We start from the raw sequence: 27,005 nt of genomic DNA, 5'->3' as shown, positions 1-27,005 counted from the left end.
ATAGCTAAGTCTAAAAGAGTTATACAAAAAGCAGCATTCCACAATGAAAGAGAATTACACTTTCCACATGAATACCATTTTTTTTTTAAAGACAGAAATATTATGTCAGAAATACATTTCCCCCCATTTTGTGATACAGCTGCCTTGTGTGGTACTTGATTTAAGTTTTGGAGTGTTTGTTTGTTTGCTTTTTTAAATTTTTTAGTGACATGGAGAATAGAAGCTCCTGCCTTTTTTTTTTTTTGTCTGCTGATCTGTCTTTTGTAGTTGTTGGCTATTAATTTTGTAAAAGGGCATATATTTTCCCAGGTGGTTGCTGGTACAAATACAAGCTAGCTTCCTTATGATCCTAGAAAATTGGGCATAATTCCTTTTTTCTTAAAATAGAGCCATTTTCTTTGTTTGCTTTTGTTTTGACATTCCAGAGCCTTCTAATTGAATTTGTTTTGCTCTCATTCTGTGGCTGCCTGGGTGACACTGCTTAACCGCTTGCTTCAGTTGCCACCCAAACACAGCTTAAAGGATGGAAGGCAGATGAGTTTCTGGGGGCACACATGGGGCTCGTGAGTGATCAGTGGTCAAAAAGCCGTTTCCAAATAATTCTTTGGAAACAATTTAATTGAAAAAATAATAGATAATTACTGAAATTAAAGTGTGATGCTGCATTTTGGCCATGTCAGTTCTAGGATGTGTGTGCATAGTCATTTTGAGAGGCTGTGAGTGGACAAAGTCTATGTGTATTTGCGCTGGGCAGGGGTTCCTTGTAGTTAACTTGAGTGTGAAGGAGAGGGAGAGAGAGCAATGATAGCATGTTATTTTCAGTGTTTATATTGTGTCATCTCGCCTCCCACCCAATTCCTCCAATTGTCTCCTAGGTTAGTACCAAGTATTGTTTCTATGAGTGTTTTTTTTTTATTTGTTTGTTTGCTTTTGAAATTTCAGTACCCCTCTTCCCCATTGCCCACCTTCCCCCACTTTAAAGAAAGAGAAACAAGAAAGCAGAGTGCATTGTTTAATAGTCTGCAACACAAAGTCCTCTTGGAGAGAGAGAAAACTATGCCAGAAGTGACTTGAGCCTTCACCAGCAGTTGCTGGTGCAAAAGATGCTTCCCCAGTTTGCTGGTGTTTAAGCAGCAGCAGGCCCATACTAGCCACGTTCAGATGGCCAAGCACAGCTGTATTTCTGCCATTCAGGAGGGTTTGTGTGCACCTGGGTCGGGCCCCACCCCACTGGTATCAGTCAACAGCATAGCCTGCACTGTTTTTACTTCTTCTTCTTCTTCTTTTTTTTTTTTTTAAATTCATGATATCCCCTGGAAGCTCAAATAAGGAGTGCCAACTGTAGGTGCCTATGTGTGTTTAAGGGCAGTATTTTAAGGCTAGCACTCTTTAAATGTCTGCCAGAAGTTTTATTCGAATCTCTGATCCCTGAAGGCAGCTAGACAGAATCATTGTAGGTTTTCATAAGTTGCCTCCCGTGATTCATTGTGAGCTCATGCAGCCCCATGCAGCACACTCAATCCTATACACGCAAACACTTAACATAGCTGTAGCACAGGCTCAGGTTTTTTTTTCCTTGCCTTACATTTAAATTGTCTTCTGAGGGGAAAAAAAAATCATGAATAAGCTTTAACTCCCAGATAAGGCAAAAGCCCTTGTAGCTACTCTTAGCATCAGAAACAAATTTTTATCTCCAAGAGGGTGAGGTGGGTGTTGGGGCTCAGGGGGGGGGGAATGGGGGAGGACGACAAAGTTTAGTTTTCGTGGAACGTTCTCAATGAGGGCCCTATAAATATTAGACGGCTGTAGTTCAAAACTCACACGACTGTTTTAAATACTATTGATTTAAAACACTGGCTAGATTTTATGAATCAAAGTGTAATTTCTAAGCTTTGGCCATATTTCTCCACGCTAACCCACTCTCTCTCGTGTGCCTTTAGCTGCTTTCCAGACATTCAACATGGGATTAAATGATAGCAGTTAGAGTGATCAATAGGTGAGGGCCGCGACGATCACTCTTGCCGTTAATGACCTCAGTAGTAATGGGTAATAAAGTGTGGGCTGTAATAGCCCCTCGCTGGTACTGCATGCCCTTTGATTCCTAGTATTAGTAGGGACTAGCTACACGAGAAAGCTGGACACTGGGAATTAAGGGAGTGGATATATAGGCCATAATTCTTAACCATTTAAAACCTTAAACTATGCTCTGCTTTTTTTTTCCCCTCTCTCACTCATTTCTTTTCTACTTTTTGTGAAACCTTGCTACAACCTCCTGTCCTGATATATGGGAGCAGTAACTTGAGGTGTGTGTGTGTGGTGCGGGGAGCAGGGTGGGGGCTACCACTAGCTACCAAAATCTGTTTTACTGCATTTGTAAATGAAGCTCCCTGGCCTACTTTGGTGGCTGGGAAGTAACTGGTGTGAAACTGTGGTTTCAGATAGTAAAAGCAAAGTTCAAGCCATCAGGATATAATGGCCCACTTCTGATTACTCAGGGACCGCTCCACTAGTTGGGAGGGTTACTCAGGCTTCTTGAGCCTGGCCGTGGCTGGGCTGCGCCTGCTGCTTGAAGCGTTTTATTACTCATCAGACCCTCCGTCAAAGTGTCCAAAGGGAACAAGCAGAGGAGAGTCAAGTTCATTCTACTGTTCTGCAGTTCAGCTGCCAACAATGAAGAAGTAACTGTGGGAAGAGGAACTGGAGACCATGGGCTGTCTGCAAGGATCTGAAAATTACCTGGACCTGTCAATCTTTCCCTGATCACCCTTTTTTGTTGACAGTCAAAGGGCCAGGGTATTTCTCGTTTAAAAAGCCACATACCATTTTACCAGGCTTAAAATTAAGATGCTTTTTAAAATATATGATAAAAAATTCAGCAAAATATACATATTGCCTACAATGATTTAAATCAACTTTACTAAAGTATAATAGACTATAGAATACACTCTTTATCCAGTTAGAAGAGATTTGACATTCGTGAATCTTCGTGGCCCTCATAGTGTCTTCATCAGCCCCCTAAATTGACCTGTGTCCTTTTCCAGGGGCTCCAGCCCACTTTGAGGAATGACAATGAAGGGATTGTTTCTGTGCTGTTTCTCTGCCACTGTGCTCTAGGTTCATGCTCATCACCAGCTCAGATTTTACACCACCCTGTTCCTGTCTGTTTTCCTGTCCATTGCCATTAGACATTTGGCTCACGCCTATTTGTGTTGTACGCCATCCAAGAAATGCAGAGAGAAAAAGAAACCTTCATCATGGCTCCTTTGTTTGCTTCAGGGAGCCTCCTGTATGGCCTTGCAACTCTCAAGGAATAGTAAACTTCTTTTGTGATATGTTGACTTCAGGAGCTCCAAAGATCACAATTGGCACCCAGTGCATATTTTAAAAATTCAGAAAGTTTCTTCTGCGTGAAGACAAAATCGACTAATTGGAATTAGTGCGTAGATGGTTAGATGTTTTGATAATGTCTTCTTGGCATTTGCCCTAGACTGTACGCAAGTTCAGTGTTCCAATCCTTGGTGATATTTCATGCTGTGAATTATCTTTTTAAAAGGATAATTTATCCATTCATATACATCTGTCCCTTTTTGCATATAAAAATATTCAGACATGCCCATCTGTTTTAAATTACAGTGTAACTACATCTACACTTAAAAGACCACTGCAATAGGAAGAATTCATGGATGACCTCCGAGTTGGGCTAATGAAATTTTTTTGAGTATTCTAGCTAATGTTTTCTAAACATCCGAAACTTGCACCTGACGCTCCCCCAGCCTTACCCCAACACACAACACGTCACAACAACAATAGAGGATGCTCACTGTATGCGAATCTGACCTTCAGCAACCACTTTTAGTTCATCAAAATTAGTGATGCTGAGAAATCGGGACATCAGTGCATAATGAGTGTGAAATTAGGAATGAGAGCTCACTATGCAAATGACAGGGCAAGCCATGTGAAAAAGTCAAGATAAACTGCATATTAAGACATTATGTTACATAAAATTAACACTCCGTTTCTCTCTTTTGCTTACTGTTCCTCCGAAAGATTTTTTTTTAAAAAAAATTCTTTTATCTTTTGATCAGCTATTGTCTGCAGGATTTTTTTTTTTAAAGTGGCACACAGGCAAAGTGCAAAACATATTATTACCTTTTATTGTAATACATGAGATGACAGCAGACCCTTTTTAACAAAGTATATATCCTTTACAGCTTCTAGCTTCTTGCTGGCACATTTGCTAAAAAAACCAAAGAAAAGTAAGATGCTTAAATATTACTCTTAGACATTTGGCTCTTGTCTTTTATTGTCTTTTTTTTTCTTATTTTTTTATGGGGGGGTGATTTTTCATGAAGTAGTCTTCTTGGATTACGGGGACTGACAAAATGGTTCTCATGTAGTCTGAAAATTAAACACAAGTGCAGTGATTATTTTGAATAGCTAAATTATATTCTAGAAAGCTCGCAGAATTCGCAGCATTGTCATTAGGTATCCGCTTGAATACAATTTGTGTAACCTTGGCCAAGACAGCCTGTCATTTTAATGTCAGTGTTTTATCTGAACAAGACATCATCCTTTCAGATACAGGGTGCAGGTTCCTTGCAGAGATGCCCGTGCAGAAATGTGTTAACAGTTGCAAATACGAAATGCTATCAAGTTCATCACTGTAGCTGTTTGTCACTGAAATGTCATGGAAAGCGGCTTTTACTGGTATCACACGTAATATGAAAGAATTGAGACATCTGTATGCTGGCTGAATAAGGAAGGGTAAAAGGCATCCTAGGAAGGGGCCGCGTTTTAAGTTCAGAAGGTGTGTCCACGATTCTCTCCCCACCGCCCTCCTCTGCACCACCTGAGCATCCTGGATGAGTCTGAAAATCACTGTCCAGAGGGAAGTGGGTCGTGCCAGCTGCAGCTGCAAAACTGTTTGTTCCTCCTTAATGTTCTCCCTAAAACAAAACTGAAGTCTAGGTTAACTTCTCACAGCTCATTCTGACTAGAGATCTGTTGTGAGGAAGGGTGGGTCTGCCCTGATCCTGAGAGCATTTGTTAAGGTAGAGATCTGTTGTGAGGAAGGATAGGTCTGCCCTGATCCTGAGAGCATTTGTTAAAGTGTTCCTTCCTTCTCTACTCCTGAAACTACCCAGGGTGCACGATTTTCTTTTCCACTTCTTGACTTGCCTGGCATCTGTGATGTCCTGAGTTTGGTACTTAGCAACAACGTCACAGTAAAATTGATCCTGCTAATTCCACCAGGGTTAATCTAGGATCTGCGGTTGTATCTCTTCACACGGGAGGCTGAGGCTATGTGTCTTCCTGGCTCCTTACTGACCCTTCATTACTGTTCTAGGTCCCCGTGTCAGTGGCTATGATGACACCCCAGGTTATCACTCCCCAGCAAATGCAGCAGATCCTCCAGCAGCAAGTGCTGAGCCCCCAGCAGCTCCAGGTTCTCCTCCAGCAGCAGCAGGCCCTCATGCTTCAACAGGTAATTGTCCTCCTGCCCGCTCCGCACAACCCAGAACCCCACAGCGTGGTGTGCTGCGCCCCTTCATCCACACAGCTGTTTTCCCTCTGGAAGAATGACCGTGGCAGGCTAAGGGGCACAGAACCCCACCTGGCCCCCAAAAGATAAGTGTGACATCTGTGCCCCTGAAGGAGCAGGATGATGCCACAGGTCCAGGCCTTGGGTCTGGAGAGTGCCCTGTGGACCGATATTAGGGCTGTGATTGGACTTGATAGGGAACAAAAATCTTTCAGACTCACATGGCTTTGCACTTTTGCACTCTTTTTTTTTTTTTTTTTTTGGTTTTTCGAGACAGGGTTTCTCTGTGGCTTTGGAGCCTGTCCTGGAACTAGCTCTGTAGACCAGGCTGGTCTCGAACTCACAGAGATCTGCCTGCCTCTGCCTCCCGAGTGCTGAGATTAAAGGCATGCGCCACCATCGCCTGCTGGCTTTGCACTCTTATTTGGTAAGCCTAGAGGCTTCTGAGTGGCATGAATCAGAGCAACTTGAGGTGCACATTGGAAGCCAGTTTATATAGACAGCTCTTGAAGTCCCCATTTCAACTCCAAGGCTTACCTTAAAAAATTTTTTTTTCTTGAACATACAAAAGAAACATTTTGGAGTTCATTAATTTCAGGGCACAGGGTTTACTTTTTCTGCACATACTGATGCTCAGATAAACTTGTAGCTGCCCTTGGGTCTTGGGGACATAATCCTCAGACTGGAGAGGCAGCCTGAACCCAACAGATAAGGCTAGCTGCCACAGGGATAGAAGTCACTGATACCGAAGGGTGAGGATAGACTCAGGAAGTTCCCAACATCATCGAAGCATGCAAGAGTGGGACCCTCCTTGCCCCTCCCCCCGTAATTTAGAAAGCCTACACGGGAGACTGACCAGACTCTGCAAGGGCGTCTTGGCTTTGTTGTACAATCAAAGGTCATCCCTTGCCTTATTTTATTAATTAATTTGTGTAGAAAATGGTATGTTTTTCATCAGTTCATTTTTGAGATTACTCCTCAGACCTTAATGCCAAGAATAGTCAGTGTCCATGGAATTTATTGTCAGGTTTCAGAGTAAAAGGTCAGGCCCTTGTAGATAAAAGGATGCTATTTTTCAAATCACAGTTTGCGCGTGCCGTGGATGGGGACAGTGGGCCTTGCTCTTCTCTTACTTACCGACCCCTCCTCTCTCCCTTGTAGCAGCAGCTTCAAGAATTTTATAAGAAACAACAAGAACAGTTGCAGCTTCAACTCCTCCAACAGCAACATGCTGGAAAACAGCCGAAAGAGGTACCGACAATGCATATTTTACTTTCAAACCACAGATCTCAGGGGACTATCTAGTGGCTATTAAACTGTCATTCATCTTTTAAATGATTGCCCAACTCAGCTGACTCTATCGGTTCTCGGCTTTCAGACCAAGAATTATTGTCCTGTTTGTGCTAAGATTTCTCGATCCCTTACTTTACATCACCACCACAGCGTAGCTCTGTGGTGACAGCATCAGGAACAGGGTTCTGGGTTCCTTCTGTACCGCGGAGGACCAGCATGCAACCAGGATGGGGAGGGACAAAACTGGAGAAGGACACACACACACACACACACACACACACACACACTTAGTTGTTGTTGTTGTTTTCCATCATTTAATTATTTGTTTGTTTGTTTGTTTGTTTGTTTGATGAACTGAAGTGTTTGGGCAGGTGGCAATGGCCTTTTCCGTTGGCCAGTTAGCTTCTTGCGGTGTCAGGCAAGCAAACAAGACATTTAGAGTGTGATTAAACATGCCCGTCTTCATTTGACCTTTTGCATGTTGAGCATGTCCTAATTACTTAATGCATGCACTAGATAGCATGACTTAAAGTCAAGGGACTTGGTCTCAGGTCACCTGTGCTGGACTGAGGAAAAGCAAACAAGCAAACACTGCACTGCATTTCCTTCTGTGTCCCAGTTCTTTATAGCATTCCTAATGTACTGCATTTGGCTGCACTGCCCACACAGGTGATGCTTGGAGCCCCGTACACCCTGAGACTCTCCCGGGAGGGTTCGTCCCCACTTAGCCTTCGGTGTGCTCCATGAGTCCGAGGTGATGCCACTTTTGGGAGCCGCCTAGGTATTAGGACGTCCTCACACCCTTTCACATTCCACAGTGGTCCAGAAGCTTCTGCTTCAGGATCTCTCGCTGTGACCACAAAATTTCTAAATTCCACAAACAGCGTGCTACCCTCTTTCCTGGCTTCTCTGCCAGCCCTCCGCAGTCAGTTCCTTTGCTCTTGTGGGGGCGTCTTGCCAGGTGACTGACTCCACATCCCTGCCCCTCACACGAGTCTGTACGATGGCTTTTACACATGGGAGTTTACCAGACTTTTCTCCCCATGCCAGCTCCTCCCTGTGCACAAATTGGGAACGTTTCCTATGCTCTGCCAAGTTTCCCCACCCCGGAGTCCTGTTTAGCAGGCTGCTTGTAAACCCCCCGTGGAGCAGGGGCAGTTTTGGGGTAAAGGGAGGAGGCATATTAATGAAAATGCTGACACAGCCTTAAGGACAGTGGCTCGCTACCGGGCGCTGCTCTAATAAAAAAGCGACCAGATTAAAAAGTGTCTAAAATGTAAATCTAAAGGACTAACAGTAATTAAAATGGAAATGGCACGGGGAGGGAAGGCATGTAATTGTGAGATATCACCCCGCAGAAGGCTCTCAGCTTTGTTTTCCTGGCTGTTTTTCTAATTCAGCGGGGCTTACTCATCAGTGGCAGTTCAATGCGCCTTAATGACTCCGGGATTGCAGGCATCACTCTGGACAAAGGAATGATTATTGTGCGGTCAAAAGAAGTTCAAAGACAAGGAGGGAATTTCAGTTTTTCCCCTTAGAGATCCACATTCAAGAGCATATAAATTAAGCCAAATGTTAAAAACCACAGTCTGAAAGCTGACTTCAAAGTCACAAGTCTCTAATTAATGAACTGCGAGCTTCAGTTTGGACAAGTTGGGGTTTGATGCGCCCATAAATCAACATGACAGGCCTGTTTCACAGTCTCAGACAGTGCTTGTCATTGAGTCACATCAGATGTAAACACAGCAGAAAAAAAGAAGGGCTACGAAGGAGGTGCAATTGATCAACAGAATTGGTAACAACCCACTTTTGAAGTACATTATGCATGATCGCAGGAAATGGTTACAGCCTCAAGAGGTTTCCCCTTCTGCCGCTGCTTTTTTGAATCCGATTTCTCACAGCCTTCAAAAGGGAGAAGAAGAATCATGGAGTTTCTCCCCCGTGGCTTGCAGGCAATAACCCCCTGTTGTTATTTTGTGCTTCTTTCTTTTCAAAGGCATCAAAATTTAGTTTTTTAAAGATCTTTAACTCTGTATTTGAAGACGCACTAGAAAGGGCTGCCACCGCCACTCTTATCAGTTACCAGGGGCTGTGTTCTTCCTTCCCGTTGCCACTTCTTATTAACCTCTTATTTGGTCTTGTGGACAGAGTTTGGGAAGCACATCTGCGTGCTGGGAAGACATGAAAGTTCAGATGAGCTCTGAGGGCTCCAGAAAGAGGAGGAGTGGGGGAAGTTCCCCCAGTAGAAGAGAGTTCCCGAACGGACGGCTGTTGTTGGGGGGAGCATAAACATGATAGTGACTTGTGAGTTTGGGCAGAGATCGATGGCCAGATGAGCACGCTGCGTCCACAGGCAAAGGGGCTCCTGCATTGTAGTAGGCTTTTGTTCTTGTTTGTTTGTCTGTTTGCATCTTGAGGACTGTAGTCTTACTGTGGCTCATGGCTTGATGCGGCCTCTGTACCTATAGGCAGGCAGACAGGTGGGGTCAGACAAGTGTGTGCCCTTGGGTTTCACTGTGTGTTCTTGGCGCCACAGGACTGTTAGAAAATCCTGCTTCTCTACGATGTCAAGGGCTTGTGTCCCCAGATCATTATGCAGGTGACGGTCCCTCCTGTGCTATAGTGAGAGAGTCACATGGTGGCTGCTGTGGTGTGACGTGGCGGTGATAATTTTGGCAAGGTTAGAACATAGACGTTGGCAGACGGAGCCAGTGTATTCCTTTATGGAATGGACTGTTGTTAATGGCACACCATTATCTCCCTTCACGTACTTCCTCTCCTGACACCCCCCCACCCACTTTTTTTTTCTTTTTTGGACTATCTGTGAACTTGTAGCCAGAGCACAGTACATTTTCTGTCTTTTCCTGATACCCCCTGGGGAAGTTTGACTTCCAAGATGTTCCTTTGGATATAGGTGTTGATGGTGTCAGAGATGTAGGCAAGGATACCATGGAAGCACAGCTCCCGGGTCCTGGACTCATCGTAGTTTGGAAAGTAGATGGGAGAATTCGTCTTAAAATCGAGCTGGGCGTAGGTGGGGGGTTGGGGTGCCATCCTGCGTGGTGGGGTGGCTAAGCCGATTGTTTTAAAAGGGCCGTTTGTCCTGGCCAGTTATGACAGTTTATGTTAGGCAGTAGGGAGTAGCCAAAGAAAGGAAAACAGACCTTTGACTGCAGCTCTGGGGAGGGGACCCGAAACGCAAGGTTTATCAGGGCATTTGAGCATTTTAACCCTGCCTGCTGACCTGTCCGGGGACTGTGCAGAGACCTTTTTTGTGTGCATTCAACTGTGAGAAGTAAACAAACGGCCTCGTATCCTGTGTTTGGTAACTGGGTGGGGAGCACGGTTTGGCAACCAGTGTTGCTTTTAAATTCTTCTCGGGACAATGGGCCTTGTATACTTTTATATCCTGGCTTTTCAAACGTGGACAGCTTTCATGGGCCTTGCCTAGGGATGGCCACAGACAACAGAAAAAGGCATCAGTCATTTCATATAAATACACAATTTTTAAACATTCATTTACAGTAAGACAGGAAGCACCCGCCCTAGCCTCCACCCCCCCTTTTATATTTGACTTTAACAGGGGCTAATTCCCCAGTCTTCCACTGTGTCTGTATCCCCCTTCTTTAATGTCTTGAGTTAATATCTGTTGAAGAAGGGAAAAAATCCTTTTGACACGAATATAGCTATCACTGGGTTTCACATTAACGTGGTAACTTGGGAAGGGGTAAAAACAATTGGATCATTTTCTGCATGCTGTTCTTAAAATGAAAGTACTGGCTTTTCATTTAAATTTATTTAAATTTTTGTTGTTAGTGGTATAGAATTTGTTTTTTTTTTTTTTTTGGAGTGAAACTCAATTAACTTTCTCAGTGGCATGGTGGTAAGTCTGAAATTGGTTACTAATATGAGCACAATGGGTTTTTTTTTCCCTTATTTTTTTTTTTAACTGTAAAATAAACTACACAGAGGCCAAAAGGAAACCACCATTTTTCTCTTCCTTTGAACTTTGCATCAGAAGGTCTTGGTGCACACACCATTTTATGGCCATATCAGATCGAGGTCATGTGTTAGGTTAAAGTCAATGCAGTTGTTTGTAAAGTATCGTTATTAAGCGAAGCAGGGTCTAACAACACTGGGTCATCATCTCAGTCGCAAAAGTGTTGCTGTTCTTTGAAATAATATTCAAAGAATTATAAAAGAGCTCTTGTGTGTTCCTTAAAGATATATATGTATATCTATGTACATAGATACACACACACACACACACGCACACACACACACACACACACACATATATATTTGGATTCAGTTTGGAAAGGGTTAATTTTTTTCCTTTCTAATTGTTAGCTATAGTGTAGCCAAGACCTCCACCTCGATATGATTCCTAGCAGATTTAGGATATTAGATAATTTCCTTCTATTTATTGTATTCCTGCACCATATTATCTTTCTATCACTCAGATAATTACTGAGGAAATCTACATTAATTTTTTTTGGCTGGGGTAAAGCCTGCTAAACACAGGAATGATGTATTGATGTTTTACACAACAAAAGTTTTCCTCCTGTCATTGTCCAGTCAACAGAGATATTTATCATATCTTAAAGCCCCTCCTTTCAAGAACAAAGTGGGCGGGAGACTCGGGATGACTTGGAGGCTGAACTCAAGCCAGCTGAAGGAGCTAAAGTTTGGAGTGCCTGTTCACATTAAACGCTCATGGTGGAGGATGATGTTGTTTGCTAAATTATGAATGTTCGTAATTAAAATCTAGTGGCTGTTTCTATGAAAGATTTACAATGTTATTTCATCGTTTGTCATGGCTAATTAACAATATTAGATGAAGTTTTTCTTCTTCAAAGGTCTGATTTTTTCTCATTTATTTATGTCAGAAGTGATAAACAGTAGTGAAAGGCCCTTGCCGGTGCAGGCAGGGAGGAAGACATCTTGTTCGTTTTATACCTCAAGAGTTTAAGGTTCAAATCCTTGCAGACTAGAAGGATGGAATCTCCTTTCTAGTGTGAATATTTACAGATTTCAAAGTCTCAAAAGTTCATGTCTTGACTATAGAAGTCACGCTTTTCCTACTGTCAGGAAAGCAGGCTTGTCACAAGAACCCTTTCCCTAGGGGGGCGGGCAGCAGAAGCGTTAACACAGACTCCGCCCCCTCCTTACCTGTCTTCAGACATGGTACATTGTGTCCCTTTTAAACCTTAACATTGAGCCCTCCACTGAGCTCAGGTTGCAGTCCTCAGGGTTTTGAAGGTGGTGGCGAGTTTTGAAACATGCACACTTTTAACCTTCATTGGAAAGTGGCCATCTCATTTCTGCCCCTCACTGTTTCTTGCAGCAACAGCAGGTGGCTACCCAGCAGTTGGCTTTCCAGCAGCAGCTTCTACAGATGCAGCAGCTGCAGCAGCAGCACCTCCTGTCTCTGCAGCGCCAAGGCCTTCTAACAATTCAGCCCGGGCAGCCTGCCCTTCCCCTGCAACCTCTTGCTCAAGGTATGCATCCATTACTCGGGAAGCAGCTCCTTGGAGACGGTGGGCAAAGGGGATGGGGTGTTTCTTGATCTCTCCCTGTGTGGAATGCAGAGAAGTGCTTACCCGAAACACGCACAGAGAGGCATTAGCCAACAACTACAAAAGCAGATGGGTGCTTGCAGTGCCTGTTGGTGTCAGGATGGAGAGTCAAGGACCTGAATGCTCCCAAGAGCAGAGTTGCAGTGTTGGGCAAAGGGGAAACTAATGTTCCTTGCTCTTACTAAATGTTTCAATGCAGTCCTTTGGCATTTCGGCTCCCAATGTTCTTGAAACATACTTTTTAAATCATACATATTAAGACTTATTTTGCAACATGCAAAGTTCCTTTTTTCTTTCCTTCTTCCTTTCTTGTCTCTGAACACACACCCCTTTTCTTCCTCCCTCCTTGGCTTCTTCTCTTCTCCCTCTCTGATAGGATTTCTGACATAGCTCAGGCTAACCTGGAACTCACAATCCTCCTGCCTCCACCTCCTGAGTCCATGATTCTGGGCTCCTCATTTAAATCTTAGTGATATTTTGTATAAACATCATTTAAAACTATTTATTATTGCATTTTTATTAGCATGTAGAGCTATGCACAGTGTGTACCTGATTCATGTAGAGGCCAGAAGAAGGCATTAGATCTTCTGGGACTGGAATTAGACAATTGTAAGCTGCCCTGTGAGTGTTAGGAATGGCACCAAGGGCCTCTGGGAGAGATGCCTTACCTGGGCAGCTCTTTAGTGCCCTAGATACCAGTTTTTAAATATTTAGGCACACTATCAACTTTATGTCCACCATAAATGTTAATAAAATCCTTCCGGTTTCTGAAAATTAGCAGAATATTTTTTGTTCTGTCTCTGTTTCTTTTTTATATTTTTCTGCTTATTTTAGCAAATGAATTGAGCACTTATTTCCAGTTTCTTTTTCCAGCTTTTTTCTTTTCTTTCTTTCCTTCTTTCTCTCTTTCTTTCTGTCTCTCTCTCTCTTTCTTTCTTTCTTTCTTTCTTCCTTCCTTTTTTTCGTTCTTTCTTTCTCAGTTATTTTTTTTATAAACTTTGATTCCTTGAAAAGTATTAAGGATTTTTGGTGTTTATCATTTGTTTGTTTGTTTCCTTGCTTTTTGTTTGTTTGTTCGTTTTGTCTTTAATTCTTTATTTGTGTGTATGGATGCTTTGCCTGCATGTATGTCTGTGCACCATGTGAATGCAGTGCCTATGGATGCCAGAAGAGGGTGTCAGGTCTTTGGGAACTGGAGTTACAGATGGCTGTGAACCATCCTATGGGTGCTGGGAATCTAACCTGAGTCCTATGGGAAAACAGTGCTTTTAACCAATGAACCATCTCTCCAGCCTGAAAAGTGTCAATGTTTAATAGATAAGATACCTTGAATAGTCTTTGAAAGTTGCTGGCATCAGAGACAAAGGGAATCTGTAGGTGTTCTTAGGAGACCCTGTGGGTGTAAGCAACTCTGATTTACTCAAGACTAAAAAGGGAAGTGTGGAGTGGGGGGGGGGAGGATATCAGAAGGCCATGACTGTGACTAAAGGCCAGTTCCCTTGTCCCAAATACCCACTGTCCTATGCATGCCCAGTTCACATTCTCAGACTCTCCCAAGTACACACTGAAAGAAAGAAAAGAAGCCATACTGATATCTGTGCTGAACAAGGACAGATGTCTTGCTTGCTATTCTACCAGTAGTTAGAGATGGCAATGGTTTAATTACTCATAGTATTGAGTGCCATAATTAATGTAAGGCTGATTTAAATCTAAACAGGATGTTTATGGGTTCTTTCAGACAGCATGGCATCCTCTCCTCTCTTTTCTATCCTTTCTCCCTTCCTCCATTCCATTTTGCCCCTCTTTCTTTCCAGACAGAATCTCTCGCTTTGTAACCCACGGCTAGCCTCCAACTCCTGCCTCAGTCTCCTGAGTAACAGCTGAGAATTTAGGTGTGTACCAAGACCCAGTCTGACATACATCTTTTTCTATGAGGGATTTGAGCATCCTGATATTCACTGTGGGATCCTATGCAAGCATAGCTGCAGGTGGTACTGCAGATTCCACATCCTTAAGGCCCGCAGTTCTTGATGTAGCGGATCTGGACTTGCTACCGGATAGATGGAAGCTATGGCTTCCTAGGATTTGCCTTAGGAAGGCACTGGATTCATTTGCCTTCTGAAGCTGGGTGAGAATGATGGGTCTCTTTTGTACTGCTGAAGAGGCAGTCATTTGTCTAGAAATTTTTGGTGTTGCATGGAGCCAGTGAGGCGTGTCTATTTGGGTTTTGTCTCCCTGAGTCAACCACACCCAACATCTGTCCCTTAGGGTTTTTGTTGTTGTTTTTCTTTGCTTTTAATGCTAAGACTGTGGCTCTTGGCCCCTTTCACTTCCTCCTGCCCTCCCACCTGTACTTGCCTTGTCTGCTGAGCTGCTTGGCATCTGAGAGGCATCTCCTCCATTGCCGTCTGGTGGGAAGAAGTGGGAGCTGAACACGGGGCAAAGGAAGGACACTCTGGCTAATGCATGTTTTGTGCTTGCATAATGTTCTAACCTGCATTAATTACACCCTCTGGTTTATTGTTGGAAGGCTGTTCTGACACACCCACCGGACTCGGCCTTCCCTTGCTCTCGTCTTTTCCCACCGCTCCTATACTATTAAGTTTGCTCACTAAGGTTCATTGTTATAGTACATCAGTTAAGCTGTCCGAAAAGAGGGCAATTGGGCAGTGACAAGACAAGCTCACGTGTAATGCGAGAGAAATGAATGTGCTGATGCATGCAGTGTAATCTCTGCGGCGGCACGTCAGAGACCCCGTCGGCAGCACGTCGGCCGCGGCATTGATGGATATGTTGAGCAGTCTGCTGTAACTGTTAGCGCCTGCAATGTTAGGAAAGGCATATGTAGAGTCTAAGGGGTGTCTGCATGTGCACCCGAGATGGCATGCGTGTAAATGCTGGTATGGGTGGCATTGGGCGCTGGGTATAAAGGGGACCACAGTTAATGCTGTCTCTCATGAAGCAGGGGCTCCCTTGGGTCTCCCCAGGCTCCTCTGCCAAGTGGCTCAAGAGCGTTCAGTCACGTTTGAACTACAACACAATTCTTTTTTATCCGAGAGATGATGGCTTAAAACTGATGTCATTATGAGGTTTAAATCAACTTTCTGCTTGCTTGAACATGGTCACCTGGGTACGGACGTACAAGGACAGAAAAAGGTTGATCAACTGTTTGTCTTGGAGCCAGTGATACCTGGGGTTGTAAAATTGAGTTCCACAAGCAGTAATCTGTCAACTGTCCCCACAGCATACATTTTTTAAACCTGTGCCTGCATTTTCTTTTATAATGAAGGGACAGGTTGTCCTAGAAAAAAAAAAGAAGCAGAAGATAAAAAAAAAAAAAAGAAAGAAACGTTGGGAGGCACCGGGATGAGGTGTCTGAAAGTGCTGGGAGTGCCCGCTTCATAATGAAACCATCAGGACTCTCCCGCAGCTCCTGCATGGCACTGCCAAGCTACCTTAAACCTGTGTGTAAATCCGAAAGTATGGGCATAGTGAGTGATATCTTAAAGGCCTTTTTCTGGAGATTTTATATACTATCTTATATAATATAGTATATATGCTAGAGTGTTTTTCCTTTTGGATTATTCTAGAGCAGTGGTTGTCAACCTTCCTAAGGCTGTGACCCCCTTAATACAGTTCCTCGTGTTGTGGTGACCCCCAACCATAAAATCACTTTTGTTGCTACTACACGACTGTAGTTTTGCTACTGTTAGGAAGTTAGGCAGCCCCTGTGAATGGGTCATTCAGCCCTGGTTAAGAGCTGCTGCTCTGGAGCCTCCTCTTCGTTTGCTATCGTAAGTCTCTCTCTTCTCATCCAGCTTCATTCAGCATTTGATTGTCCTTAATACCAGTAGTTTTATACAGAAATGTCCCATTTCTGTTATTGCAACCTTTTAATTTTTTTAAAATATGGACTCTGCCTGCTTTGTTATGTACCAATTAATGGATTTGTCTAACTTGATACACTCACTGCACCATTCTGAATGAAACATGTGATACCTAAAAGATGGAATCCACGTAGTCTGATGGGTACCAGGGTAGCTGCTGTCTGTCTTCACCTGTCATGAGGTATAGTCATCCTGGAGTGGCTAGTAGTCACTGAGTAACATGACCTGAAAAGGAGGACTCCAGTCAGCTGCTCCTGCCTTCAGTCTATGGAGAATGTGTTTGAGCCTAATGATCGCATTGACATTTTGCCCCAGAGTGCTGTTGTCACTCATGGGTTTCTCTTTCTGCTTGGTCCATGCGGAACCCGATTTGCCAGCTTCCTGGAATAGAAGAAAAGCAGACTCCCACCACTGCACGTGCAGTTGGAATGCGTGGTGAACACATTTGGCTTTTCTTAATTTGCCAGAGAAGAGCTGTCCCTCTGGAGTAGCCTCCGAGTCTTGTTCTTCTCAGAAGGAAGGTGTGAAGGCAGCTGTTGTTAGACCCATGTTCTTCCCCCTTGCAGGTGACCCAGAAATCAATTAGTCGGAGTTGAAAAAGAGGTGGCTATGTCTTTTCCTGCATTCACTCACTGGAAAATAAAAATAGGTGTTGACTTCTCTGCCTTCATACCAGCCTGTTCCCCGTTGTTTCAATTGAGTAAACCCTGGGCCCAGGGTCAGCTTTGTTTACCGGTAATTGTCAGTGTGTGGATCACAGTGGCAGACCTGCTAGCTGTAGGCACATCCTACCTGTCACTTTGAAAAGGGGTTGAAAATAATAGCTCAGACGCAGCGAAACCGTCCCCAGGATTGTGTCGTGACCTTTCCCTTTGGTTAATTTGCCTCAAGGTTTGATTTCAGGGGACAAGGAATAATTGAATATGCCTAATAACTAAATGCTCATTTGGGACAAAATCCATCAAAATATAATTGGCATTTGATTTTTTATGAAGGGAGAAGGAAACCCACTCGGCTGTCGAGGATGCATTTGAAGGATCTCTGACCACTCGACGTATTATTTGACGCTCCCTTTATAATATATATTAATTGCAACTACTTGAGCATTGGAACATTTTCCCGGAGCACTGCTCGGAGAGACCAACTGTTTTTGTTACTGCTCCTCTTAGAAAGGCGGGGAAGGTTATTGGTCTGCTGTGCAATAATTTACTCCTCTTTGATATGCAAACGATCCACGGTGAATATAAAAAAATCCTATCAGACTCATTTCACAGTTCTTAACCACTCGGATTCTCTGGAGTCCATCGCCTCATTAGACCAGTGCTCTCCGATGCCGGCATAATTAAAATCTTTAACAGTTTAGCAAAGTAAAGATGTTTGGCTGATCACGTTGAGATGATTATCTAGCCATTGTATTCTAAATGACAAAAATAAATTAAATTTAGACCTTGGCATTTTTTTTATTATGTGTTTCAAATGAATATAATGCACACAGCCGCCTTTTTTTTTTTTTTCAATCCCGTACGTTTGGGTTTGGTTGGTAGGAAACAAGCCTGTTTCGGCTGTTGCTATCTAGCCAGAAAATGGCTGGCTCTCTAGGAGCGCCAGTGCGGACAATGACTTGCAGCCCAGACACACAGTTCTGAGGTGGAGTTGCCTTGCAATGTACAGGCTGTGTGGCTGCTTTTCCTCCTTCAGAGGAAGCTGTAGCTTCTGCTGTTCTTGGGTGCAGTTCAGAACCTGTCTCTGGGCATTAAGGCCATCCTAAAATACACAGTGAATTAGAATTTGGGAAGTCTGGCCTGTGCAGGCTTTGCCGGGTAGGATAAAGACACAAAGGTCCACGGAGATGAGGTGAACATGCTGATGGGATCTCATCTTAGAGAAAATAATGGTTGACAAGAATTTCTTGGAGACTCCTGCCCATTTTGACCCCATTCAAGCAAACAAGAGAACTTTGTTACTCTAAGCTGATTTTCCTTTCCATTTTACTCGGCAATGGCTCATTAGCATTGATCTCAAAAATGACAGTAATAATAGTGTTACTTGTATAAAAAGTTACACAGTCTTCGGTAGACACATCCATCAATTAAGCATGTGGTACTAGAAACCAAAATTAATGAGGAAGATAGGTGTGTTAATGAAATAATCATAGTATAATCAATTTGACTGTTAAAAGTTGAAAAGCATTTCAGGAAGATGGTATGAATTCATAATTTATGTCTAAAAGTGATTAATACAAACTATATTTAATAACAAAGCTATTTGTCATCATTTAAGACTTAAGCACAAAAATTACTCATTTTGTGGTTCATGTTGTCATGAGCCTATAGTTGAACGAATTTATTTTGAGGCCTCCTATGTGCCTAGAAGTAAGCCGGCCTGCCTCTGGTCTCCTAAAACTGAGAAACAGCCTTTGGATGGAGGGAGCCATGCTGTTGCAGAGTAGCTGTTGCTTGCATCCTTTTCGAGGTGTCTGTTCTACGAGAAGAAGGGACTTCAGTGGCTGCTCAGTGGGAGGGTGCACTCATCCCTACCCTATTTGCGTAGTTGGGAGGGCAAAAAGGAAAGTGTGAACACCCCAAAGCCCCCCCTGACACTTAGCTTTGTTTACCGACTCTTTGATTTAATTACTGTTTGAAGAGGGACGGAATTAGCTGTTAATTGATTTGATTATCCAATTTGTTTGTTTCAGGCATGATTCCAGCGGAACTGCAGCAGCTCTGGAAAGAAGTGACAAGTGCCCACACTGCAGAGGAGACCACAGGCAGCAACCACAGCAGCCTAGACCTGACCAGCACGTGCATCTCTTCCTCGGCACCTTCCAAGACCTCCCTCATCATGAACCCACACGCCTCTACCAATGGACAACTCTCGGTCCACACTCCCAAACGGGAAAGGTAGGCGCACGCCCACCCCTGTCTGTGGTCAGTACTGTCTTCCACCTGGAAGGGGCAGTTGGCCTTGCCCAGTTCTTTGTCTCTGGGAAACCTCATTGTACTCGTGGGGCTTGAATGTGCATATGATTACTCCAGAGCGTATTCGCTATGGTTTGGGTGTGAGGCACCTAATTATTTGCACCTTTTCACCATGGGGTTAGCACTTTCTCAGTTGCACGCTTGTCTTAGGAGCTCTGGCAGATAGATGTCTGGTAGCTCCTCATCGGAAGGGTTGGCTCCCAAGGCTTCCAGGTCAACTGTGTGCTTCGTCGGGAGCTCACTCCATGCAGAGTGAACACCTTGGCTCGGAGCACCTTCAGAGGCGACAGTGCTGTGTGCTGTGGACAATTTTAAGTCTTGGTGTGAGGAGGCCAAGCGCTTACTGCTAGTATGTCCTGCTCCCCCTTGAAGTGGGGGAACCCATGTTCCTCATCATGTGTCCCAGAAGGAAGCGAAGGAAGCATGAGCCTTTTCAGCATAGACACTAAGGAAAGATTTAAAGGATGGTGAGTTGGACTGAAGCTCACTTTCTCCTGATGGTCCTTGAGGTAGCATTGTCCCATCTGGTGTGTTCCTGTTTATAAGTTAACACTTTATGTTTTCGATGCCCTGAGCTCTTGATGAATGATAGTTGAAGCTTGGACTGTTTTAAGATCCTGACTGTGTTGTGCTCCTTAAGCCCCAGGGAAAGGAAGCTGTTTGTTCGTTGTGTTTCACCCAAAAGCAGTATTGCCAATGTTGAAGTATCCTTCAGAAATGGAATATATAATGTTCTTCAAGTGGACCATTTTTTTTCACTGCTTACTCTTTTTAGACCCTTTCCTGTATATTTCATATGTGGAGCTTGTAGACACAGAAGGCAAGAAGCCTTACCAAGAATTCTCCCAGCAAAATACTTTTATCAGGCAAAAGCAAATTTGCTATTTTGTTTTTGTAAGTCCAGATGACTTGGTGAGGAAGTTTAATTTTTATTTATCAACTGAGCAAGAGTAGTATCATTTCATATGTTTTCTAAAACACTGTGCCCTCTGTTTTAGCTAGATATGCATTGTTATATTAGAAAAATACTGTCTGAAATACAATGTACAATTCTTTATAATTACGTAGTGATGTGTCGGTATGTGACCACCTGCACAGTGGCGGCCAGGTAATATAATGGAAATGAAAGATCCCTTCGCTGATAACGTAGTCATCATAACTGCGCAGATGGAAGCATCGCCCCAGTGTTTGTAGCCATGGTCATGTACTAAGCCCATTGTGTGGAAAGTGTCGCACGTACAGTGATAAACGGGATATAACCCTTGACAGTGATGATGTCAAATCAGTCGATGTGCTTACTGTCCTGTGCTGTGTAATCGTTATTTAGGCTCTATTCCTCCTGTAACTCTCCAAAATATATTTCACCATGTTAGCGTGGAAGCAACCTCCTGCATCTTCTGTTACCTCATGCCTCGGTTGCATTGTGTTTTTCTTGCATTTGGTTTAATATTGGGATGTTTTGGCCATCCTTTGGGACTGTAGGAGCAGACGGTGATGGTACCACATGTGTTTGCACATGCACACATAGCCTAGATGTGTAATCTTTTTTTTTTCTTGTATTTTCGAGACAGGGTTTCTCCGTAGCTGTTTTGGTTCCTGTCCTGGAACTAGCTCTTGTAGACCAGGCTGTAGATGTGTAATCTTGTATCATTTAGGTCTTCATAGGTATACGCTGTGATGTTGCTCATGTCTCAAAAATGTATTCCTCCTGAGTGGCATGTATACTTACGCATGTCTGTATATGTATCAGATTTGAGCTTCAAAAGTCATGAGAGGTTTTCAGAGATGAGGGTAACACATGTATGTTATAACTCTAATAACAGGAAGCTTCCTTGAAGATTTCCTTGGAATGTCTCCGGTAGTCATGGAAAGTACGAAAAGATGCTTTTAACTTAGTGGTCTAGAAGGGATGGAAGACTCGAACGGTGAACAGGAAGGGTCGGTTTGTAGCCTGGGCCAAGCACAGCTTCCTGCGTTTCCCGCTTTCCAGGGGAGGATACGTGTACCTGGAAAGCACTCATCAGTTCTGCCCTAGAATCTATTATAATGCCTTTATTTCTTTTCTTTTTAATTTCCAAGTAGCAAGCCTCAGATGGCTTTAAGAGAAAGATTCTAGGCTGCTGCCCTTTGTGGTAGCGGCTCTCCCTGTCCCGAGGTTGATGCTGTCCATTTACTGCAGAGTGATTGAATTACATCTTTATCCATAGGCGGAGCAGGAGGCCGTGCACTGAAAAATGCCGACTGATGCACTTAAGGTATTTGTTGCAATCTTGTCGGCCGCTGTGGAGACTGCACAGATTTTCTGCGACCCAGAAAAGTCGCCTTGTTTAGATGCACTGTGCTCAGTTTCCTCCTAAAAGGTTCTATCTCTGTAGTCCGATGGTAGAGCAGCAAGGAGGCAAGCCGGGGAAGAATAGGCCTTTTCATGGCTTCAGACACATTTGGGAGGAAGTGGATCTAAGACACAGTCTAATTCCTGCAGACTAAGTTTGTTTGATTTTTTTTTTATGGTCCTTATTTGTCTGCACAAATGTTGCATTTAATCTTATGCTAAAATTAGACCGTGGATCAGAAGAGAATCGAGAGTTGCACCAGCCTGAATCTGGATGTGAGAACAGGCTGAGTTCTTGTTGCACATGCAGAGATGAGGGAACGAGGAAATTATATGATGTTAGTTACTCCCTTGGTTGTCCCATTTTGTATTATCTGCTACATCGACGGTAGTGGCTGGATTCAAGGAAAACCCAAGCAAACACACTTGGTTTTAATTTTTGGTGAGTGCAGGGCCTTGGGCATGTTAAGCAGAAGCTTTACCACAAAGGTAAAATCCCCACCTTGTACCAGCCGCCTTTGAACTGATAATACCTTAGGTTAAAGATAGCGTAGTAGCTTTAACCTTATAGAATCGATCATTCTACAATCAATAGTCTTTAAGCTGGTTTCATATACATACAGGTATCTAAAAATGAGTATTAGCCTGTCTTTCCCTTCTCGGGTTGAATATTTATTCATTTATTGGCAAGGCTGGGGATATGCTAGGCTGGTGGTCTACCACTAGCCCAGCCCCTTCTTATGGTGTATTTTGAAGTCTCATAGGTGGTGGCCACTTTACAAGTAGAAGAGGGAAGCAAAAAGAAGCAATAAGAAGGAGGAGGTTGCCATTATGGAAGTATGTTCTCATGTGTGTACTGAGCTGTCAGGGAGACACCTCAGAAGTTCTCCCTGCTGTCACGAAAACCTTTTATCCCTCCCTCTCTAGGGCATTTGTGAAACAATGCGTCCTTACAGGCTCTCCTGCGATTGCCAGGGAATACTCTCCCCCCCACCCCACCCTCAAGAGCAGTAACAGCACAAACAAGAGGCCTTGCCACCGTGCACAGTAATGCAGCCTGGCAAACTCCGTCCTCAGTGAGCAGCCTTCAGGGGATTGTTTTCCTGAAAAGATCTAGGAGTGTTGTGTGTGAGAATTGGTTGGAGAGAGAAAGAGAGAGAATTTTTTTTTTTTTTTAAAAGTCGTGGGATGTGTAAGGCTCTTACCTGGCTCACGTATCTCCATGCCATTTGGAAACCTCCGTCTTCCCACTCTCGCTTGCCCCGTACGTTTTGCAGCCTCTGTGAGCAGCCGCCGCCGCAGTGGCTCTGGGGTTTGGTGAGCTGCAATCTGTTAAAGAGATAAATAATGTGCTTGGCACGGCACTCCTTCTCTCCTCTTTAATTTGTCTTACACAAGGAAAATTATAATTAAATCATTCAGGGTAAACCCTTGAGTGTAGAGAAGGGAAGAAACACACTTTGGTAAAGATTGCCAATAGAAACCCACTTCCCTGTTGTGCCGGGTGGAGACGTCCATCAGTATTCAACAGTGTGCAAGGAGGAACGGCCCCTGTGATTTGTGAGGCGGATGCCAACACTCAGATCAAGGCTTGTTAAGATCCTGTCCCCGTGCAATCATGGACGGTCAGCATCGTTAGAATGCAGCGCGGTGCCACGCTTCCTGCTTTGAGTCTCTCCTGACAATTTAATAATGTTTATCGTGCTGATTATATATAAAGCCATTGGTGCAATAAACACCCCTGTTGTCAGTGCCTCAGAGGAGTGCGCTGGGATCAAGTTGAGCAGGCCCAAAGCTAAAGGAGAGCCACAGGAGGAAGCAGGTGTGTTCAAAGCCCCCTCGTCCATGCCTTGCTGCTATGCTGCTATAGAGTCACGACCACTTAATAGACAGAAGTGAGACCTGAGATGCCTGCACACATGAAGACATTACCTTGTTCACTTTACTTGAGGAAATTCCAAGTTTTGGTGTGGGTAAACAGAACCCACAGAATGCAAATGAAACATTTATTAAAATGCTAAATTTAGTAAGCCCTTTGAGCTTCTTGGATCAAAGCAGCTATGTAAATACAAATAGCAATTACTACTTAAGTAATTGCCTGAATTAAAATTCTAAATATCACATTATATTATGCTGCACCAGGGAAGGGAAGGCACATTAAATCAGTCCCTTCCTGCTTGCCCGTTGCCGCTAGACTCTTGCGTATGGACTCATGTCTTGTTTTATTCACAGGACTACTTGGGATGCAGTGGGGACTCTCACCCCATTGTACAGACAAGGAAGCTGAGTCGCAGAAACCAACAACGACTACAGTTGTACAACTGTCTTAGTGTCATACTGAGATCCATAATCTGACCTGATTTTAAAATTTCCCCACTCAGTATAGAAATGAATACCTAAGTGACATTAAAAACCCATGTCCTTAAGAGAAGCTTTAAATTTAATTTCAATTCAGCCAAACATCAATTATAGCTTGTTATTGTGTGCAGGTTACAACATACAAGGAAAACAAGCCCCTTTTTATTTTTCTGTAGATAAAAATAGTCCCTTGGTCTTTTTATCTTTGATGAAGAGAGCTGAGATTTATAAGATATAAATCACTATGGTCTGAGATAGTACATGAGGACAGAAAACAAGTCCCCTGCAGGAACTGCGCACAGACAAATGCAAGCAAGCCCGTGCCTTTGCAGGCATCCCCCTCGCCTGTTGCCCTGCCTTACAAATCGTGTGTGTCCTCGCTGAACGTACCATGTGGTCTTTCTTCTATTGCAGCCGCCTTCTGCAATAGAAATGTTACTTCCTCCCCATTCCTTCTCAGTGTTTTTGACTTCAGGTCATCCATTAGCAAATGTTTTATCACAAGTGTTTCTTCGATTCACTATTCTGCTGAGTATTTGTGGCAAGGCTTCCTTAAAGCCTTTGGTTAAAGAGGTTTCTTCCAGCTCTGCCAAGACTGTGGTTGTGTGGCCTCTGCTTGCTCTGAGGCCACCATCTTCCTAGACATGTGACCTGCACACGGGAGCTCTTCACTCTGAGCTCTAACCTGCCCTCATCAAGGCATGGTTTATTTACCTTCTGTGTTTTCAGGCTCACTTACTGGCATAGCCCTGTATATTGGAGTTGCATGGTTTGCACTGTGTAGCTGGCAGCCGCTTTCAAATAAGCCCTGAAGGCTTCTGCTTGGTTGGTGTGCTTTTTGGATCCCTCCTGCTGATGCTCAGCCTCTGTTCCGGTTTGCGGCCTTGTGGACATAGTGCTGTCTATTTATCTGTATCTCAGAAACGTTTGTGCTTGTGGCCCCCTGATACTTGGGAACAGCAGAGAACTTGGAAATATGGATTTCCCTGGTGTTTTAATTTGCTTCCTCTTGGAGGAAAAAAAAAAATAACAGACCAGTTTTGGTTGATGAAAAAATGCTGGTGCCCTTGTCTGGAAGCCTGTTTTCAGAGCTGCTCTGGACACAGGCACCTTTAACTTTGCATATTCGCACAGTGACATTTAGGGGGTCTGATGAATCAGAAATTTCAGCAGTCAATTCAAGTTTCCATTTTTGTGAATAATACTTTCACACTGAAATTTTTTGTTTCTTGTAAATCACATTGTTTTATATTTCTCCTAATTTAAAGCACTGAGAAAACCCCCATCCTAATCATTCTTTCCATGAAAGCATTTCCGAGAGAGACTGGGTGGTCAGATACCCCCTTTGCACTTGTTGCTCCCACGAGCTGCCAATACACCTTAGACACGGAAGGGATGTATTACAAAGGCCCGCACTCGGACCCACCAGCCGCATTCAGTCTCCTCGCTTAATTCTATAAATAGTTTTCGTTGGGACATAGTTGAGCTCGTTTCATATTTTCATTTACATATTTGTCACAGTTGTGAGCATGAGTATTGTCAGCCTCAATCTTGTGGCCCATTAAAAACAGAGACAGACATTAAGGAAAACAGAGGCGGAATATTTATTACCTGACCAATTTGGGGAAACTGCCTGCTCAACCATTAGGCTGTTTCTCAGATGCAGTGACGGTCTCATCAGAGTTTTTTTTCCCCAGTGTTGGGGATTCGGGATAGAGGGGGGTTTTGATGCGTGCTCAGTTTTCCAGGCCTCTCTTTTCAGGACTTGTGTTCCTTTGGTCTGTTATGGTGTGTGTGACTTGGTATTTGCCACACAAATGTTCTTGTACCCAGAGGTGCTGACCCAGAGTTGTGTTGTGCCTGGCCTTGTTAGAAACTTCAGAGGCTCAGACTACTAAGCTGGGATGTGTGTTGTCAGAGATCCCTGGAAGTTGGCCACAGATGCCCCTTCAAGTATAAGAAAGAGCTTCCCTGTCCTCAGGAGTTACTAAGAGACCTTGATCTAAGGCCCCGGTCTTGGCTCTAAGGTCAGAGGCAAGTGGCACTCTTTGAGGTTTTCTGTCTTTCTATTCTCTGGGAAATCTGAACATGGCAAGCAGTGGCGATGGTCCACACCGAGTGCCTCTGTGACTGTTGTTGTGTGCGAAGCTCCATGCCCAGTAGATTTAGTACAAGTCTTGATCCCTATTCTTTCGTTTTTTTTATTGCTCATAGTAATTGTATTGTCTCCTTTGCACAGATGTTACATCCAGACCCCAGTAGATGTTAAAACCTGCAGAAGTTACATGGTAGCCGGTGACCATGTAGGGAACTAGATAGACTCTAGGTTTTCCTGACCCTCAAGTGCTTAGTTCTCAGAGGACAGCTCACCAGAACCACTACAACTCAGACTTGAACGTTTGAGTGATCAGATTCAGAGATGGAGACTAGGGGGAGGCTGAGACCCCAATGACTGTAGGCTGTTTCCCAGCCTGCCTTCCTGTACTGCTAGAATTGGAAAGAAATCCTCAGAACTTCCGTGGTATCGGCTGTCTACACCACTTCCCTGCCATGTTTTCAACGAAGCGAGGGATGAGGCTGGGAAGTGGATGTGTTCAGCCACTCTGATTCCATGAAGGGTGAGGGGCATGGAAAACAGAGATGGCTCCGAATGATGGCTGTGTGGTGACCCATCTCGCTCTGAAGCCAGCTCTCATTCTCCTCACCATTGGGGAAAGAAACACCCTCGCTTATGTCAGATCGGAGCACTCCCTTGGGCAACACATTGGGTCACAGCATCTGCTGTGTGAGTGGCAGCCATCGTGCTCTGAGAAGCAGGGATTTATCTATTTATTTGTTTCATTGCTCCTAAGTGATCCTTCTGGGTCTCCTTAGAAGGAAGAGAGAAAACCTTTTCAGGGTAGTGTGGCTTGGTGCCTCACCTCCCAGCACCCCACACGCGCAGGGAGGGCACAGGAAGTGTGGCATGGTGCCCCCTCACCTCCCAGCACCCACATGTGCAGGAGGACACAGGAAGTGTGGCATGGTGCCCCCTCA

General features: G+C 44.0%; 1 protein-coding gene across 7 annotated transcripts in view; it reads left to right on the top strand.

Annotated features, from left to right (window-relative positions):
* Positions 1–27,005, top strand: part of Foxp1 (forkhead box P1) — a 396,466-nt gene that overhangs the window by 299,843 nt on the left and 69,618 nt on the right. For 4 of the 7 annotated variants that reach the window (XM_026788255.1, XM_026788253.1, XM_026788259.1 and 1 more), the window contains 4 exons: positions 5,348–5,485; positions 6,704–6,793; positions 12,183–12,336; positions 18,997–19,201. In XM_026788255.1, coding sequence (XP_026644056.1) covers positions 5,348–5,485; positions 6,704–6,793; positions 12,183–12,336; positions 18,997–19,201 — 587 coding nt within the window. The remainder of the gene's footprint in view (positions 1–5,347; positions 5,486–6,703; positions 6,794–12,182; positions 12,337–18,996; positions 19,202–27,005) is intronic. The other 3 variants (XM_026788256.1, XM_026788254.1, XM_026788260.1) reach the window with 1 other exon arrangement.

Source organism: Microtus ochrogaster, unplaced genomic scaffold (assembly GCF_000317375.1).
Source record: "Microtus ochrogaster isolate Prairie Vole_2 unplaced genomic scaffold, MicOch1.0 UNK1, whole genome shotgun sequence".
NCBI classification, from domain to species: domain Eukaryota; kingdom Metazoa; phylum Chordata; class Mammalia; order Rodentia; family Cricetidae; genus Microtus; species Microtus ochrogaster.
This window is presented reverse-complemented; position numbering and strand designations above follow the sequence as displayed.